Source organism: Macaca nemestrina, chromosome 15 (assembly GCF_043159975.1).
Source record: "Macaca nemestrina isolate mMacNem1 chromosome 15, mMacNem.hap1, whole genome shotgun sequence".
NCBI lineage: Eukaryota > Metazoa > Chordata > Mammalia > Primates > Cercopithecidae > Macaca > Macaca nemestrina.
The window spans coordinates 96,913,685-96,925,440 of record NC_092139.1 but is presented as its reverse complement, the minus strand read 5'-3'; the positions used below and the strand labels follow the sequence as shown (position 1 = coordinate 96,925,440).

Below are 11,756 nucleotides of genomic sequence, written 5' to 3'. Positions count from 1 at the left end.
TGTTTTCTGTTTTTTAAATCCATTTCAGCCTCCTGACAAGCAATAAGATTTGGAATATTTGTTGAGGGGATGAATAAATGAACTCCTTAGTGCGGAGGTATCTGTTCATTGCGGCCATTTCTTGAGCATTGTCATTTGCAGGTCAGAGATGTGGGAGCCCCACACAGCGGGGAGGAGAGCAGAGGCGGAGGATGGGGGGTTGGGCTAACCTAGGCTTTCCAAGCTGTGATGGGGCAGGAGCTTCTCCACTAGCTCCAGGAAGGGGAACTTGGGCTCTGGGCGCCTGTTTTGAAGAGGTTGCACCCCTTTGAGGGGATCTACGGGTTGCAAGTCACGCAGGAAACGTGACCTTAGCAGTGAGGGTGGTGGAGTGGGCCAATTTCTGGATCTTTCTCTATTTAGTCACCTCCAGCCTTGTTGGGACAGGGATCTGGGGCTAAGCCGCTGTGGTCTCGGCACCCTCTGTCCCCACTTCCCCTCGAGGACGGCCGTTTGAATATTGTCTAGTGTGGGCCATTTACCCCCGTGGGCAGGAGGAAGGTAGAAGGGACCTCAGAGGAGACTTCAAGGGCCCCCCCACTGCCCTTCTAACCTTGCAGATTCCCCTCTGGGGCCTGTTTCCTCTTCTCTCAACCAGCGATGCCAGGCTGAGGCTGTCGGTTCGAGAATCACGTAGGTAATAGCTTAGTAAAGGGCCTGGCACATAGTAGGCTCTCAAGAAAAGGTCGGAGCCTCTTGAGGAGTCTGCCTGTGATGGATGCGGAGCACAGACCCAGCGCAGTGCGGCGATTCGCCCAAGGTCACACAGCCGCCCCCCCAATTCGGACCCTGGGCGGCCTGACCCCGGGGCCGGGGCTTGTCGGGTGCCAGCGTGGGGGCGAGCAGTGTTTGGAAGAGCGGCCGCGGCCGTGGCCGTGGGTGGGAAGGGGCTTCTATTTTGGAGCGAGTGAGAGGAGCGGGACACGCGGAGGGGGTAAGGGAGGGATGGGCTCTCTCCGGCATCTCTGTCCCCCAGTCACCTTCCTGCAACCCTTCCTGGGAGGGGCGTTCTGGGCGGTGGGGGAAGGTGGGAGGGGCGGGCGGTTACCTCATCGCCGCCTCCGGGAGGCCCCGCTCGCTCGCGCCGCCGGCTGGGGCGGCGACTCCAGGCGCGGAAGCGAGAGAAGGACAGAGACACAGAGGCTCCGGGAGGCATTGCTGCCCCCCGCGCCCCGCACCGCTGCGGGACCCGTGCCGCGAGGAGGGCGGACTTCGGGGCCCCGCGCGGCCGCCGGCGCCTGGGTTGGCGCTGCGGGGCGGAGGCAGTGTCTGAGCGCCGCTCCGGGTCTGCTCTCTCCCGAGCTTCGGCACCCGCCCGAGCCGCTCGCGAGTCCGCCACCTGTCTGCCCACTCCGTTGTCTGTCCGCCCTCCCGCCGCCAGCTCCGGCCTCGGGCCTGCCCTCTCCGGTCTCCGTGTTCCGGGGTCGACGAGAAGCGCGGCGGGGCCGGGGCGCACCGGGCAGGGCGCGCGGGGCGCACGGCCCGGGGGCGCACGGCGCGGCGCCGGCCCATGAGGCTTTCCAGAGCGGAGAGCGGCAGCGCCGGCCGGCCATGGGGGGCAGCCTGCGGGTGGCCGTTCTAGGCGCCCCGGGCGTGGGCAAGACGGCCATCATCCGCCAGTTCCTGTTCGGTGACTACCCCGAGCGCCACCGGCCCACGGACGGGCCGCGCCTCTACCGACCCGCGGTGCTGCTCGACGGCGCCGTCTACGACTTAAGCATCCGCGACGGCGACGTCGCTGGCCCCGGCTCGAGCCCTGGGGGTCCGGAGGTAGCGGCTCGAGGAGCGGGCAGGGGCGTGTGACAGCGTGAGAGGTGTGCGTGCTCGGTGCACACGTGCGTGTCCGCGTGGAGGCCTCGGGCGCCTGGCTGTGCTCCGGTATGGAGGGATGTGTGTGCTTCCTGGGATAGTTGAGTTTCAGCCCTTCCCGCCGACATGGAGACTCCCAAGCCCAGGCTGGAGGCAGGGCGATTTTGCCCAGGGGCGTTCCCTTGCTCCTGAGAGCGACTCCACCTTTGCCTGCCTCGGCTGGGGGGTGTGGAGCAGCTCGTGGTGGTGCATAGCGGTGCCTTTCCGCGAGTGTGGCGTTTTGTGTTTGGGGCCTTGAGCAGAGCTACAATGGGAGAGACTGGGGTCAGGAGTAGGGGTGTACTTACTACGGGGGCTGGTGGAGGGGTTCATTCTCTGCCCCCTCATTCCTGTGCCCTGGAGCGAAGGCTCGTTTAGTAATTTGTGCAAAGTAAAGGACAGACCTCCGACCCTAGAGCAGTGAAGAAGAAAGAGCAGACAGGATTAAGCAGGGCTTCCTGGAGGGGGTGGCATTTGAGCTGAACCTGGAAGACCGAGTGAAGTTCTGAGTAAAGGGAGTGGCAAAAGCATAGCAGGTGGAAAGACCAGCAGGTGCTTACGCCAGGGGTATAAACGGTTACAGCTGACAACGTGGGGGCGTGGTGGACCACGGGGCTCCGGGCGGCCACGGGCTTTGGAATTAGTCTTAGAGGCAGTGGTAAGCACTGAAGGCATCTAGGGAGGAGAGTGGCCTGAGCCGAGTTGGGGAAAGCTGAAAAGAGGAAGATTCTGGGTAAACAGAGGGGAGACCAAGGATGTAGGAGGGTGGCTGACAGGCTCCAGGCACGATTTGGAAAATTTTACCCTGGTGGTCATGAGGAGACAGGGCCCGGGAAACTTGGGGGAGGGGCGCAGAGGGCTGGATGGAGGTGATGTTGGCCTGAGGATGAACTAGGTTTAGCGTCCAGGCCCCTGCAGAGGGTTCGAGAGCGGGAGAGTGGAAAGGAGGCTTCCGCAAACCCTGGCCTCCTGTCCCCAGGAGTGGCCAGACCCTAAGGACTGGAGCTTGCAGGACACGGACGCCTTCGTGCTCGTCTACGACATCTGCAGCCCGGACAGTTTCGACTACGTGAAGGCCCTGCGGCAGCGCATCGCGGAGACCAGGTGGGGGCGCGGCAGGTCTGGCGGTGGGGAGCTAGGGCAGGTCTGGCCCGGCCTTTGCCTGAGGGGAGTGTGTAGGGTCTCCCAACGTCGTGGGCCGGGTCTTAGGCCTTCGCCCGTGGGAAGGTCTTCAGCTGTATGTGCTCTTTTGCCCACATGGGCCTGGAGTTCGGGGAGGGCCTCTGGCTGTAGGAAGGGAATGCGCCTGCGTGTGTATACCCACTGGGGGAATTCTCCGGCCGTGGGGTCCCCGGCACCGCGTCTCTCATCTCCATTCGGCCCCCAGGCCGGCGGGCGCGCCCGAAGCGCCCATCCTGGTGGTAGGCAACAAGCGAGACAGGCAGCGGCTGCGCTTCGGACCGCGGCGCGCGCTGGCCGCCCTGGTGCGCAGGGGCTGGCGCTGCGGCTACCTCGAGTGCTCGGCCAAGTACAACTGGCACGTGCTGCGTCTCTTCCGCGAGCTGCTGCGCTGCGCTCTGGTGCGCGCGCGCCCTGCACACCCGGCCCTGCGCCTGCAGGGGGCGCTGCATCCAGCGCGCTGCAGCCTCATGTGACCCAATTGGACAGTGCCATCCATGGGCCCCACCTTGTGACTGGGACAACCCGGGACGTGGATTGGACAGGATCGCCCAACTTCTCTGGGACTGGACAGGGCAATCTCTGCCCTGATTGGATGAGGCCTAAGCGACGGGCCTCTTTTTGAACCTCATTGGACCCAACCAGGTCCCAAGCTCCATTGGAGATGACCAGTCCTTTCTGGGACCTCAGTGGGTCACAATCCCACTGGATGGAAAGGACTTGGCTATGAATTTGGAAACGCGAGGCCTGCTCCTGGAGCTTCACTGGACATATTCTTTATGCCACTCCTATCGCAGGATAATAAACGGGAAAATAATTGAGTGCACCTGGGATTTCTGTGCTGGGCGGGATAACGCTTTAAATCTAGAGGTCAGAGCTGCCAGGCTTGACCTCCAGGCAGTTAACTTCAGGGTCCTCGAAAAGGTCTGAACGGCCCCAACGCGGAGTCCCCAAGAAACAGACAGGTGGCTGGAGCAAAACTTTACTGTCAGAGGCTCTGCTGGGCCACAGGTCTTCAGGACACCGGGCTGGCCCGGCCTCCTCTAAGGCATTCAATAATATTAGTAATTAAATAGCAATGCTCATCCCCCAATCGGAATGTACAACAGAGGTCCCATTGTGCCATGTGGTCCCAAAGGGTCTGGTCCCATGAGGTCTGGTACTCAAGAGGCAGAGGGGGCTCCCTGATGCAGAGGGGTTAAGGCCACAAAGGAAAAGGAGAAGGGATGGGGTCTGGGGACAGTGAGCTGGTCCATCACATCCAAGAATCTGGCTCAGCCCTTGGGGTGACTGAGTGCAGGGCATGCCAGGTCCCAAGCTCTGCGGGTCCGGAGGGGCGGCGGGGGCCCCGAGGCGTGGGGATGCGTGAGGGTTTACGGTCTGGCTGTGTGTCCATCCGACCCCGTGCCCAGGTCCTCAAGGGTTCGGGGCCAGCCAGGGAGCTCCCAGGTGCATCTAGTGGCCCCCCCATGCCAGGGCAGGGGCTGCCTTCATCGGAAGAGCTGGAAAGGGCTTGGCTTCGCGGCCCAGGCAGGCCATTGGCCGTCCGGCCAGAGTCCCCAGGTTGGCCACATTTGCCACCCAGGACGCTGAGAGACGAAGAGGAGGAACTGGAGGAACAGTAGGCAGAGTCAGGAGCTGGAGGGTCAGGGGCCCGAGCTGGGTCAGGGGCTGGTCCAGTGGGGGTCACGCTAGCAACAGCCTCAAGAGCCCGGGCATTGGCCAGGAACTCCTCTTCCAGGCGCCGAAACAGCTGCTGCTCCTGCTGCGGGTCGAGCTGCAGGGGTGTGCGGAAGATGCTGGCCGGTGTGGTGCCCAACTCTGGACTGGGGCTGGAGACCCGTGAAAGCCGGGGTGCTGCAGGGCTGCGGGCACGGGGAGTCTGGGGGGTGCTCCTGCCCGAGCCCCCAGTGCCCCTGCCCCTTGGCACCCATGAGTGCTGCCCGTCTCGATCCCTGCGCACAAGCAGCACAGCCTGCTCCTCGCGGCTCTGGCTCCGGGCCCGCCGGGCAGGGCTGGGGGCTGACAACTGGGCTCCCCTGCCTCCTGGGGCCCCCCGGGGCCGGCCCCGATCCAGCCGGTCTCGGGACTGGCTGCGCAGGGCAGGAGGCCGTCTCGGAGAGGCCGGGGTGCCTGTGGTCAGCCGCCGGCTGGGTCGCTCCCTCCGGGGGCCAGTGCCTGTGTCATCACTGCGGGTACCAAGGGGGCCGCTCTGGGCGGAGGAGGCTGAGGAGTCACTGTCCCCGGAGTAGCGGCGGGAGCGGGGATGGGGGGGCAGCTGATCCCGGGGCCTGGGGCAGGGGGACAAGAGAGACAAATGGGGTACCACGGAAGGACTGGCATGCAGAACAGGCAGGGAGAGGAACAGCAGGGTATGTGGCTGGTGGACGGGGCTGTCAGGGGCATCGGTCTGTCCTGGGGACTTCCAGGGAGAAGTGAGCAGCTTCCTCCAGCCACCCAGGGCCCCAAAAGCCACGGAAGAAGAAGTTTCCTGGGCTCTAGACACCCCCCTTCCCAGAACGGGCCAGAGGAAGCAAGAGCTGGACTGGCTGCCGCCCAGCCACAGGGCCCGCCCCAGCTGTGTTGTTGGTTTGGTTGTGTTGCCATGGAGATGGGAAGCTAGGCCCGCCCCCACCCACGGGAACTTTTCCCAGGGTGTGAGTCACTCTGGCGCACAGGCAACCCGTCATGCAGGCCAGGGCTGACGCCCCCCAACCCTCTGGACCCTCACCCCTCGTCCTCCTGCATCTCACCTGGGCGGGGTCTCAGGCCCCTCCTTTGTGCTTCGTAAGCTAAGGGGAGTCATCTCAGGTCGGGAGCCCCGACGCTCACTCCCGGGAACTGGGCTAGCAGGGCGGGGACTGGGAGTGGGCGACACCCTCTGCGGAGAAAAGGTACGGACCCTCGGCTGGGGTGGGCGATGAGCTGCAGGGAGAGAGGACAGGCAGCATGTGAGGGACGTAGCCACACAAGCGAGTCCCCTGCCCATCCACCCCCAGCCCCACCGCGGCACTGACCGGTGGAGGAGCAGCGGCACGGGTCGTGCTTGTCCAGGTAATGCTCCAGCGTGTCCCAGCCACCACCCACTCGCACCATCACGTGGCTCCTCAGCACCTGCAGGCATGGGCAGGTCATGGCTGTGCCCCGGGCGCCCGGCAGCCCACCACCTTGGCTGCTGCCCACTAGAGGGGCCCCTGGCCCTTACCCGCACAAAGATGAGCAGGCTCGAGTCCCCCACACGGTACTTCCCCTCCGAGACCTTGATCATGGGGAACTGGTCGGGGCAGGTACAGCGGCCCAGGATCTCCCTCACCTGAGGCCAGAGAGAGGGTAGGGGTCAGAGGTCAAGTCCTCTTCCTGGGGCTTAATGTCAGCCATTCCAGGATCAGGAGGAAGTCAGGCCTCCCAGGGAAGTGGATGGAGGCAGTGTTACCCCAGATGGGGTACAGCTTCTACACATGACCAACCTTTTCTTTCTTTCTTTCTTTTTTTTTTTTTTTTGAGACAGAGTTTCACTCTTGTTGCCCAGGCTGGAGTGCAACGTTGTAATCTCTGCTCACTGCAACCTCTGCCTTCCAGGTTCCAGCAATTCCCCTGCCACAGCCTCCCGAGCGGCTGGGATTACAGGCATGTGCTACCACGCCTGGCTAATTTTGTATTTTTAGTAGAGATGGGGTTTCTCCATGTTGGCCAGGCTGGTCTCGAACTCCTGACCTCAGGTGATCCACCCACCTCGGCCTCCCAAAGTGCTGGATTACAGGCGTGAGCCACCACGCCCGGCCTTTTACCAGCTCCCCCTTCTTGGCTCTCTGGGCCCAGGGAGCTCCCAGGATGAGATGATGGGGCTGTGGTCACGCCATGGTCTGAGACCCGGTGAGGAACATCCCACAGCTCCTAGAGCTGGGGAAACCCCAGAGCCTGTCCTCACTCCCCCTTCACCCACTTCCCAGACAAGAAGGCTGGGGCCCACAGGAAGGCCAGGCGGGCTATAGGACACAGGCGCAAGGGGCCCCATGCCCCTGGGTGGGCACTGATGCGGAGGGGTACCAAAGACACGTGGGACACACAGGCCACTGGCTGGGTGAGCACGCACCACATAAAGCGCCCCACCAGAGCCAGAGCTGCCAAGCTGGCTATGTGGGCAGCCCTGCCCGCCTCCCTGCCCACAGCAGCAGTGGTGCCGCCAAAGGAAATAAGCAGGTGGAGCCTTGAGTGACCCTGGCCCAGGACAGGGGGTGGGGCCCCAGGCTCTGCCCACTGCCATCCGCTATCCGCCTCCCAGGCAGGCACATTGTAGTCCTGACCTTCTGATAAGAAGGAAACTCTTGGTCCAGCCGTTGGGGGTGGCAGGGGCCACCCACATCCTGGGAGAGGAGAGAGTTGGGGGCAGGGCCCGGCACCTTCTATGCTTAGAATCCTGCAGCTCCAAACAGGATCCCCATCCCAGCAACAGCAGCAACCTGGCTAGGCTTCCCAAGGATGCCTGGGGAGTGGGGAGACCTGCAGAGCCCCCCAGGGTACCTACTGTGTGGCAGGCACCTTGCCCAGGGCTTTCCATGCCTCATCTTAACTGAGCATCACAGTACCCACTCAACCTCGAGCCTCCCTGAGGTTCTGGGCACATCTGCCTAAGACTAAGTGCAGGGAGGGCACCGAGGAGGCGCCCCAATCATGCAGTCCCCCAGAAGAAGGAATGCACAAGCTCAGTTGAGGCACAGTTAGCACACAAAGTGAGGGAGGATCGTGCCAGGAGCCCGCATCCTGTCCCAGGCCCGGCTGGGCTGCGTCATCTCCCCAGCACCTCCCTCACTGTGGGCTACCCATTTCCTTGGGGTCAGGTATACATTCCTTGATTTGGTGCTCAACATGTGCACTCTTTGTGGGGCAGGCTGTTCTGCAGATAGCAGGGTGGACCCTGGGAGGTTCAGGGACAGATCGCAGGCACTAGCTGGGCTGTCGGGTCCCTGGCGCCTGGTGCTGGGGGACTCACCAGCTCGTCGAGGTTGCGCAGGTCGCTGGGTGTCATGCGGGGGGCACGGGCAGGAGTCCCTGGTGCAGGGGTGGTTTCAGTGGTGTCCTCCCCAGCAGCAGGGGCGTTGGGGGCTGGGGGTGCAGCACGCAGCTCCCGCTCAATCTCCTGCTCGAACTGCACGAGGCGTGGGGCGAGCAGGCCCAGGCGGGCCCCACGCCGTGCCACCTCCAGCAGGCATAGCACCACGCTCTTCTCGTTCTTGCGAAGCACCAGGTCCTCAGTCTCAAACATGAGCACCTCCGGCACACCCAGCTCCGTGCGGCACCAGCCGATGAAGGTGGCCACGTTGTCGCGGGCCATGAAGGAGCCAGGCACTACACTGTGTGCCTGGAAGGCCACACCTCGGGCCGGTCGGGCAGCTGCCAATGCACGGGCAGCCTCGGTCACGGCGTTAGCATGTTGGCACAGGGTCGTGCCCGTGGCCAGCCCCGTCAGGAAGCCATCACCACCACCCGGGAGACCCAGGCCGTACAAGGCATTGAGCCACTCGGCCAGGTCCTCCTTCATGGCCTCCACGTAGGCCTCACTGGAGCGAAATGGCCGCACGCTCTTGGCCGCCGAGCCCGCGATGCCCGCCACTGGGTCCGCCATGCCCGGACCGGCCGAGTCACTGTAGGCAGGAACACAGGTCAGGATCGCTGTGGGGACCCAGTAAGGGCTCAGTACAAACTAAGCTGCTGGCCACCTGCACCAGTCTGTCACTCAGGGCAAATGCCTGGTTTACATGTTGGCTCTGGGAAATGTCGGTGCTCCAAGTTTCCTCATCTGCGAAATGGGTACAGTAACATTCCCTGCCTCATGGGACTCTATGGGATAATTTTTATAAACTTAAGGTCCATTAAGTGTTTGCTGTGTGACTTTTTGGGGTGCAAACTGGGGCTTGGCTGGGGCCTCCCTCTCAGGCAGGGAGGTGCCCATTGTGAAGGGCTGGGACCTAGAGAAGTGAAGGCAACGGCTAGGGCCCCCAGAGGACACGAAGGGAACCCAGGTCCTGACCTCAGAGTGGGTTATGTGCATGGCTCAGGGCTGGTGCCCACCCCACGTCCTGCGGGAAGGTCCCCGCACCTTCCTTGGCCCCCCTTCCATAAGGGCTGTGCCATCATTAACAACGACATAGCAGCAGCAATAGTGTAACAGCACGACCGCACTAGGGCTGAGCGGGCGGAGGCATTATCTCAATTTTACAGATGAGGAAACTGAGGCGCAGAAAGGGCCGAGCTCGTGAAGGTCGCAGAGCTGTGGGTGGAGGAGCCCGGGCGTCCAGGCGGCACAGCGTGGCCGGTCTCGGCGATCCAGGGCCACGGCCAGGCCCCGCCTCCTCCAAGAAGCCTCCCTAGCGCCCCAGGCCGGTGCCAGCTGGGCCAGGACTCAGAGCGGCCTCCGCAGGCCCCGCCGGTGCTCGGGCCTGGGCCCAGAGAGGGCGCGGGGCCGCCCAAGGTCACACAGCCCCGGGGAACAGAGGCCGCGGACGTCGCTTCCCGGCCCTCCGCCCCCGTCCATGCGCACCAGGCAGGGAGTGCTGGGGGTCCCCGCGCTCACCTGGCTCATCCCGCGGCTCCGGGGAGCATCGCCCCGGCGGGGGCCGGAGCCGGGCCAGGCCCGCCGCAGGGAGGCGCCGCCCGAGCCGCAGCTCGATCTGTCCCGCGCCGCGGCCTCCTCCTCGCCGCCGTCTCCGCCCCGCCTCCCTGGAATTCGGATCCGGCCCGGAGGGGGCGGGCGGGGCTGCGCGCTCTTAAAGGGGCCGCCCCTTTCCCGAGTCGGCGGGGCAGACAGGGGAAGAGCTGGGGTCTCCCCACGCGATCGGGCCAGGAATCCCGGGTCTTCAAGCGCTCTCGACGCAGAGGGCCCCAGGGTCCCCAGACAACTGCGACCGGCCCAGGCGCCCCAGCCCCACCCAGCCTAGTACCTGGGGCCCCGTCCAACCTCTTTGATCCCCTGGGGAGGAGGTTGGGACCTTTTAATCCTCCGCCTCCCCGGACGGTGGGCTCCCCGGGCTGGCGCACAGCACGGCCTGTTCCCAAGATGAAGTCAGGAAGCGATAGCGGCTGGGCGCTGCGAAGTCACCTCCTCCCGGGTGGATCTCCCCTGGCCAGATAACCGGCACCGCCGCGGGGAGGGGAGGATGGCCCTGGTGACTGAGGGCTCCTTGTGCTCACGGAATGCTCGGTTTTGACCTTGAAATGAGGGGAACCGGTTTTACAGATGAGGATACTGAGGCTTAGAGAAGTAGGCAGATGGCCAAGGCCAGAGTTCCGCACAGAACAGGGAACGGGGGCATCGGAGGCCGGCCGGACACGGGAGGGTTAAGCCCCACTAGGCTCTTTTTAAACTGCAGAGGACAGACCGCCGGGATCAGCGGGAAATCCTGCCCCCTGCTGCTGCCGGCTGGGTTGGGCGGGACGCCGGGCGGGTCTGGGCGGCAGCCATGCTACACGGGTGGGGCCGGCCTGCAGGGAAGCGCCGCGGACCACAGCCAGGCTCAGAGCTCCAATAAATCTCCTACTGTGTGCTACCAACACTGCTCTGCGCCCTTGACCTGGACTGGCGTGTCACCTCTGTGAGGGACGCTCATGCCCAACCGGGGCACCGTCAGGAGAGCAGCTGGTGGAGCCGGGATTTGAACATGATTATGATGACGCCCTGGTCCACAGATCAGCAGCATTGGTTGAGCACCTATTGTTAGCCAGGCCTCTTGGTGCCAGGCACTCACAGACATCATCCCAGAGTCCTTGTGATTTTTTCTTTTCTTTTTTTTGAGACAGTGTCTCACTCTGTCCCTTGCTCAGGCTGGAGCGCAGTGGCTAGATCTTGGCTCACTGCAACCTCCACCTCCCAGGTTCAAGCGATTCTTCTGTCTCAGCCTCCCGAGTAGCTGGGATTACAGGCGTGAGCCACCACATCCGGCTTTTTGTATTTGTAGTAGAGATGGGGTTTTACCATGTTGGCCAGATTGGTCTCGAACTCCTGACCTCAGGCGATCCGCCCGCCTCCCAAAGTGCTGGGATTATAGGCATGAGCCTGTGTGACTTTTTCAAAGTTGTTTTCTCACCTCAGTGCCTGGCATGGCACTTCCTCCAGTGAGGAAGGCAGAAATTAACAATCCTCAAGGCTGACACCTGCATGGCACCTACTGTGTGCTGGGTCTCTTTGGGCACTGGAAATCAACAGCAAAACAGCAGGGAACCAAGCAGTGCCAGCTCTCAGGGCCTGCTGTCCCAGTGGCAGGGAGGCAGCTTCAGGGCAGAGACAGGGATGAGGTGCAGGGGAGACGGGGAGGGAGCTGGGTGAGGGTGTGAGTGTGAGGGGGGCTGCAACTTAAAATCCCTCATCAGGAAGGGAGATGAGGGAGGAAGCCCGGGGATATCTGGAGGGGGAGAGGGAATGGTCAGTGCAAAGGCCCCAAAGTGTGCATGTGTCCAGCATGCTCAAGAAGACTGGGGAGGTGGCTAAGGCTGGAATACAGGGAGGTGGGTGAGGGAAGAGGTAGAGAGATTAGAGAGACCCCAGGGCTGGTTAAGCAGGGCCTTGCGGGCTGCGCCTCTTTTGAAGGACATGGGAGCCATGGAATGATTTAGAGCAGGGGTGGTTGGCTTAGGTCTTAACATTCCCTGGGGCTGCTGTGGTTGGCCAAGGCAGGAGCTGGAGCCTCAGAGGAAAC

General features: G+C 63.2%; 2 protein-coding genes across 5 annotated transcripts; one reads left to right on the top strand and one right to left on the bottom strand.

The window, feature by feature from the left end:
- The first annotated feature begins 416 nt into the window (after positions 1-416).
- LOC105487266 (RAS like family 10 member A) lies at positions 417-3,887 on the top strand. Of its 3 annotated transcripts, XM_011750701.2 has the most exons (3): positions 1,132-1,809; positions 2,867-2,991; positions 3,275-3,887. In XM_011750701.2, the coding sequence occupies exons 1-3, from the start codon at positions 1,591-1,593 to the stop codon at positions 3,540-3,542; spliced, it is 612 nt and encodes a 203-aa protein (XP_011749003.1). In that variant the 5' UTR covers positions 1,132-1,590; the 3' UTR covers positions 3,543-3,887. The 3 variants fall into 3 exon arrangements, with proteins under 3 accessions (XP_070936464.1, XP_011749003.1, XP_070936463.1); XM_071080363.1 differs by lacking the exon at positions 1,132-1,809 and adding an exon at positions 417-799 and having other exon boundaries at positions 2,867-3,887; XM_071080362.1 differs by having other exon boundaries at positions 2,867-3,887.
- A 147-nt stretch (positions 3,888-4,034) lies between these two features.
- Positions 4,035-10,142, bottom strand: LOC105487268 (growth arrest specific 2 like 1). 2 transcript variants are annotated; one of them, XM_011750702.3, is made up of 6 exons: positions 9,638-10,142; positions 8,057-8,708; positions 6,272-6,379; positions 6,084-6,180; positions 5,820-5,991; positions 4,035-5,357 (listed from the first exon to the last, which is right to left on the bottom strand). In XM_011750702.3, exons 2-6 carry the CDS (start codon positions 8,687-8,689, stop codon positions 4,322-4,324), a joined length of 2,046 nt encoding a protein of 681 aa, XP_011749004.1. In that variant the 5' UTR covers positions 8,690-8,708; positions 9,638-10,142; the 3' UTR covers positions 4,035-4,321. The 2 variants fall into 2 exon arrangements, with proteins under 2 accessions (XP_011749004.1, XP_070936462.1); XM_071080361.1 differs by having other exon boundaries at positions 8,057-8,736; positions 9,638-10,128.
- Positions 10,143-11,756: the final 1,614 nt, after the last annotated feature.

Coding starts and splice junctions, on each gene's coding strand:
- LOC105487266 (XM_071080362.1), top strand. CDS start 1,591: ATGGGGGGCAGCCTGCGGGTGGCCGTTCTAGGCGCCCCGGGCGTGGGC. Junction 1,810..2,866: donor CGAGCCCTGGGGGTCCGGAG/GTAGCGGCTCGA, acceptor TCCTGTCCCCAG/GAGTGGCCAGACCCTAAGGA.
- LOC105487268 (XM_011750702.3), bottom strand. CDS start 8,689: ATGGCGGACCCAGTGGCGGGCATCGCGGGCTCGGCGGCCAAGAGCGTG. Junction 6,380..8,056: donor TGCGCAACCTCGACGAGCTG/GTGAGTCCCCCA, acceptor CTCTGGCCTCAG/GTGAGGGAGATCCTGGGCCG. Junction 5,992..6,083: donor GTGCCGCTGCTCCTCCACCG/GTCAGTGCCGCG, acceptor CTCTCCCTGCAG/CTCATCGCCCACCCCAGCCG.